We start from the raw sequence: 5967 nt of genomic DNA, 5'->3' as shown, positions 1-5967 counted from the left end.
ACAGGCGTCGCCGATGCCGACGCAGCTCGTTGAAGTCGGCTAGCTTGATGTGCATGTTCTTGTCCAGGAGGGTGTTGGCGGGGCGGATGTCTCCATGCACCAGCCCATGGGTTTCCAAGTGCTCAGCTGCGCTGGCTAGTTCTTTGACCCAGCGAAGACGCAGGGGTGCAGGGATGGAGTTGGGATCATTTCCCATCCAGTGAAAGACGCTGCAGAGCATACGGGGCATGAAAATCCCGTCTGGACAGTGGAAAATGGTCTGGAGGATGTTTGGATGGGGGTGGTCGTTAAGGAGATCGTAGATACACTTCTCACGCCTGATGGAGGCGACAGATTCTGCGGACTGCTCGATCTGCTCTTCGGTAAGGGGGATGTTTGCTTTGTAGATGATGGGTGCCTTCAATGCAATGCGTTCTCCAATAGCAAATACAATGCTCACAGACCCTGAGTCAAGCATGTCGGCTGTGGTGAGCCTGAAGGGAAGTTTGTGACCATTTAACACCATTGTGCGTGACGACTGGTGATGGAATTTTATGAGGATGATATGATGAGCTTGGGAGCAAGATGTATATCAATTTGGAGAATAGTCAAATTCAATCAACGCTATCAAGATTGATCTCAAAGAGATGCAGATAGAGTGAAATGTAAACTTGGTAACTTGGTATTCTGTGTTCCATGAGAAAATGAATATTAAAGGAGAAGAGACAATTTTAAAAAAAATTAAAAAGAAAATAAAGAAAATAAACAACACAAGCGGTGTAAACTAGACATTTATACCCTTTCAAAACTGCACAGTACCACTGAACATTGATGCCTTGCATTCATTGAAAAAGAAGATTCACACATAGCTAGATACAAGCTCACACAAGCAGATTGAACATATTTGATTTTGTTCAGACATAGATGCAAGAATGAACAGCCATCCACTCAGAGCACATCAGTAGTAGTAAGTGCATGCACTTGGTGACACTTGCATCCAACACATTTAGTCAAGCTGTGAGGCCTCCGTATCTGCTGTAGAGAGAAACGGCTTTGTGTCAATTCAAATACAGCGCCTGCTACTCCCAGAGGCAGGCTAACTTACTGCGCGTTACTCGTTCCCATCCTCCCTGAGCAGTTTGCCTCCAGCTACCCTTGGCGAGGCAGTCAACGCAAGGGTTACGCACAATGCGGAGTCCAAAGCTCCAATTCGTCAATGGAGAGGCGCAGGGGGAGGGAGGAATGTTCGCGAGAGACGCTGGGCATTGCAGGATGTATCCATAGCTGTCAACAACATGCCCACACTGATGCCTCACCTTAACCATGGTGAGCTGACACATTGCAGATTGGGATTCTTTAGGGTTCGGTGGGTGGCTATAAGGAGAAGGATTGATATTGTTGGGGGGTCTCAAGGACTATAAATGTGGAGAGATGACGCAGGGATATCAAGCCTGCACAGACAACTGAGAGAAAGAATATCAAAGATGACAGAAGATATGGGTTGTGTGTATGTTTGTGAGGAGATTTGTTTCTTATTGTTATTGTGAGGAATAAAGAAGACTGGAGAGACTCTAGAAGTGACAACAACACAACAGAAACAAAATACTGATGGAGCATTTCTCTCCCTCTGTGCTTTCTAGATTTCTTGTGCCTCACTCTCTAAAACCCAGAATTGAACAGAGTAGCCAACACCAAAAATAATACAACAGCTAAGGGAACAAGAAAGAAAGTAGATATTCTTTCCTTAAGATTTCAGAGTGTATTGCAAGAAAGTAATACTGTTTAAGTGCCAGGGTTAAGATATCCGATCAAGTGAGTGAGGATATCTTACATATCTTAACAGAGATTTTAGGAAAATAATGAACTTTTATGTCAATGGAAATTGTGCATAGAATATATATAAACATATATCTCTACCAAGAAAGATGGTCGCGGGTGCGGGGTCAGGACCATCTTTCCGTTCAGCTAACTGCCGAAATCCAGGGCACAAAGAGTGAGAAATGCCATTGCATACATGAAAAAAGAATGTAGAATGATTCTTAAGAATTAAGAATAAGAATTTGACAATCTGATTGTTATATTAGAGTTAGTTACAATTTTTCATCAATTGTTCTTCTTCTCTTTTTTAAAACAAAAACAAAAGAAGATCAGAAGGAAAACAAAGAGAATTCTCCTTTTTTTAAAAAAAACAAACAGAATCTTAAAAAGAAAGAGGAAATAAGAGTAAGAAAACAGAAGGATTAGTAAAGAAGGGAAGGAACTGTTGGCCGCTGCAGCTACTGCCTGTGGCGATCTCCTGTTAGTGGGTACTACGGCTACTCTATCACGTGCCCCTCACCCCTCAACATATGTTGGCCCTAGGCTGCCTATCACGGACTAGCGCACCGCACATATATGCCTCAGCTGCCGACATGCTAATACAACCACTTAGACGTCCCACAGGTTATGACCCGGATTGCTTGTTTTTTTTATTAAACCTTCCACTGCCTATCTAACGTCTCGCGAGCTGCTACGCTGATCAGCAGAAGGGATCCTGACGAAGGCTAGAAGAGCTTTGATCATGGGAAAAGATTAAAAATTGATTGATATAGAGGGAAGAATGCCTTCTAGAACTTGAGCTACCATGGGGATGGATACCCCAGCTAGCAATGATGAATATGAACCTGCCACTGAGCCACCGGGCCCAACACCAACAACTAATACCTTGATACAGATGATGATGAAATATTTGAAAAAGCAAAATGAATATCTGAAAAAGCAAAATGAATGTCTGAAGAGAATGAATGAATATTGAGATAGAAGAATGGGAAAATCCTTATAAAAATCAGCTGAAAACTCTAATTCTCTGACAAGAAATCAAAAGAATATGAAATAAGAGAAAAATAAAATGAAATTGATTATACAAATCATTGTCATCCTTACAACTACCCACGAACGTAGGGGTACATTTGAATTTTCCACTTTTCCAACTGTTTTTCGTATAATTTTAACCCTCCAACCCGTTCAATATCATCGCACGCCCTCTGCGATCTCTCTACGTGTGTGTACTGCACAGGTTGAGTGGTCATGGAGCCCTCAACGCCCTCCCGTCCGCCCAAGGACATCGAAACGGCCTACACCAGGCCACTGGAGCCGGAGTCACCGGCCAATTTTGTCGCTGGAAAGGCTGGCAAGAGGCAGAGGAAGACTGTCACAATGCCTCCCCCAGTCCTCAAAGGAGCCAGCGACAGCATCCCCACGGCCACCTCTCGGCTGCAGAAGCAGTTTGAGGAGGCTCAGCAGCAACAGAACCTGCAGCAGAAGGCCCTCATCAGATTGGCGAAGACTCTGGACAGCTGGGTTGAGGAGGAGAAGCAGTCAGTCAGTCAGAACTTTGCCCGAATCTTCTGTGAGAGGTTTGTCAAGTATGTGACAGCAGATCTGAGTGCAGCATCAATTCTGAGAGGGGGTGCTGCCCCGGATACTCATCCGCAGCCAAATGCAGCAAAGACAGCTGCGAGGGAGCCGACTACCTGGGCGGGTGTTGCTCAGAGGGGGAAAAACTCTGCCCTCCCTGGGGTTGCCCCTGCCAAGACTGCGGCTTCCTCGGCAGGCAGGGCTAGTGGAGCTAGCCTGCAGCCCAAAAGCGCCAGTCAGCCAGGGGGCCCCACAGGGGGCACAAAACAGCAGGAGGACCCACGAGTCCTCGTCACCCTCCAGCCAGAGAAACGGGTCGCCCGGCTACAGCCATATGCTGTGCGGCAGGCAATCGCTGCAAACATTCAGGGGGTGGGGGATGTGGCCAATGTGCCGAAGGTGGAGCCCACCAGGACAGGTTGGGCGATCACACCAAGCGACAGAGGCATACGCGACGCTCTGACCACTGAGAAGGCAGTGGCTACTCTCTGTGAAGTCCTTGGCGCCACGGAGATCCGGCTACCAGAGCGGTGGTACAATTATGCTGTCCCAGGGGTCCCAGAATTTGTCCAGGACTGGGAAGGGGCAAGAATCCCCACAGACAAGATGATTGAGGGAGAGGTTCTGGCTCAGGCAAAGGTAAAGCCAGTGAGCTGTCGACCCTCGCGTCATGGGGTGAACCCCAAGACAGGGAAGATTACATGGATTGTCTCCTTCCTTGCCCCGGTAAAAGGCTTCTCACTCTTCAATGCCAGTGAGAGGGCCAGGCTGATTGAGAAACGGCCTTTGACAGTGAGACATAACCCAGGATGCCAGGGGTTCTGCCACCCACCAAAGTGTGCGCGACTGGCAAGATGCTCCAACTGCAGTGAGCCCACAAGCCAGCATGAGGGGCCAACAGGCGCGGAGTGCAAGAGAGCGCCAAGATGTGCCAACTGCTGCCAACCCTACCCAGCTGGGCATCAGCACTGCCCTGCCGCACCCAGGCGCGTGAATGGCACCCTCAGGCGCCTAACTCAAAAAGAGCTAGCAGCTGTTCGCCGCCTTGGCGACAGGTGCCACAGGGATGCTCAGGAGCGGCAACCGCCGCCAGCACAGCCAGCACCAATGGTCGCAGTGGTGGTGCCTACACCAACCGCTCAGTCAACCCAGTCAACACAGCCCGCTGGGCTAGCACCCCGCAAGCGGGCGGCGACTCAGAGTTCCATCAGTGAGGAGGGTGCCACCTGGCAGATGGCCCGCACCAGGCGACGCTCAGCTCGCACAGCAGTGCGGCAGCACAGCCAAGCAGCTAAAGAACAGTCTGACTCCAGCATGCAGATGGCAGGTCTGGAGGCCTTCAACCTCATCCCGCAGGTGGACTTCGGCAGCAGCTCACCAAGTGACTCCTCATGCTAGGACACCAACACCAGCGACGCGGCTGGCGCCGCAGGAACAACCAGCAGGAAAATCGCCCCCTGCAGGTCTTCTGGGCAAATACGGCCAGGGCAGCCCCCTGTCACACAGCAGCTCTGCAGCTTGCTTTCGAGCAGGGCTGTGAAGTGGTCTGTATACAGGAGCCATACACACACCCTGGCACCAAGACTTCTAACCACCCAGCGTATGAGTGCTTTGCGCCTATAGACCGCTGGGATGACACTAACCCGGAGCAGCGAGAGGAGGAGAGGCCCCGGGTCATGACATATGTACGCAAGGGCTCAAAGACAAGGGCACAGCAACACCGGTCTGTGCAAAGCAGGGATCTGCTATGGGTCAGTGTAAATGGCTGCCACATTCTCAATGTGTACAGACAGCCTGGGACAGACGCAGTCATGGACTATCTGACCAATCTGAGCCCACCAGCCCGCTGTCTGATAGGTGGGGATATCAACGTACGGCATGATGCCTTTGAACCAGGGGCAGTGAATCTGCACCGGGGCGGGGAGCTTGTCCAATGGGCCAGTGAACATGGGATGGACTTTGTGGGAGAGATAGGGGTTCCAATTCATGCAGCAGGTCATGTGATTGATCTCACCTTCTCCAATGTGGCCTTTGCTTCCACTACAGTGCGTCAAGATCTACACTGCGGCTCAGATCACCAGTCTATGATCACTATGCTGCCAACAACACCTCAAACACAGCTGAGTGATGCTCGGATCAAGATCACAGACTCTCAGCTGGAGCCCTTTGCAGATCTTGTCAGAGGTCTCATGGTGGACATGCCTATCCCAGAGGGGGTTGGAAATGTGGCACAGCTTGATGATCTGGCCCAGCACTTCACTCAGAGTCTTCTGGCTGCAGCTCAGGCAGTCAGTAAGCCAGCTCAACAAGGGCGGACCACAGCCCCCTGGTGGACAGCAGACTGCCGAAGAGCGCACCGAGAGCTCACCACTCACCAGACAGAGGCCGCGAAGCACCAGTTCAAGGATGCAGTGCGCAAGACCAAGCGTGCATACTGGAGGCAGGTGATCAATGGCGCCAGAGATGGTAGAGACCTGTACCGGGTGGTGGCATGGCATAAGCTAGGACCCAACCTCAGAGCACCCCCTCTGGTGATTGGGTCTCATGCATAGAAGAGACAGCCGCCAAAGCTGAGGCACTCAACAAGCAATG

The 5967-nt window shown here is 50.3% G+C and overlaps 2 protein-coding genes across 2 annotated transcripts; both read left to right on the top strand.

Annotated features, from left to right (window-relative positions):
- Positions 1-3045: 3045 nt before the first annotated feature.
- Positions 3046-4589, top strand: HCAG_05668 (predicted protein; the record flags this gene model as incomplete). The annotated part of the gene is made up of 2 exons (XM_001538013.1): positions 3046-4167; positions 4440-4589. 2 exons carry the CDS (start codon positions 3046-3048, stop codon positions 4587-4589), a joined length of 1272 nt encoding a protein of 423 aa, XP_001538063.1.
- Positions 4590-5051: 462 nt separating this feature from the next.
- Positions 5052-5927, top strand: HCAG_05667 (predicted protein; the record flags this gene model as incomplete). Its single annotated transcript, XM_001538012.1, has 1 exon — positions 5052-5927. One exon carries the CDS (start codon positions 5052-5054, stop codon positions 5925-5927), a length of 876 nt encoding a protein of 291 aa, XP_001538062.1.
- Between the last annotated feature and the right edge of the window lie 40 nt (positions 5928-5967).

This window comes from Histoplasma capsulatum, genomic scaffold (genome assembly GCF_000149585.1).
Source record: "Histoplasma capsulatum NAm1 scaffold_7 genomic scaffold, whole genome shotgun sequence".
NCBI classification, from domain to species: Eukaryota; Fungi; Ascomycota; class Eurotiomycetes; order Onygenales; family Ajellomycetaceae; genus Histoplasma; species Histoplasma mississippiense.
Note: the sequence above shows the minus strand (reverse complement) of the source record. Positions and strands in the feature narration are given on the sequence as shown.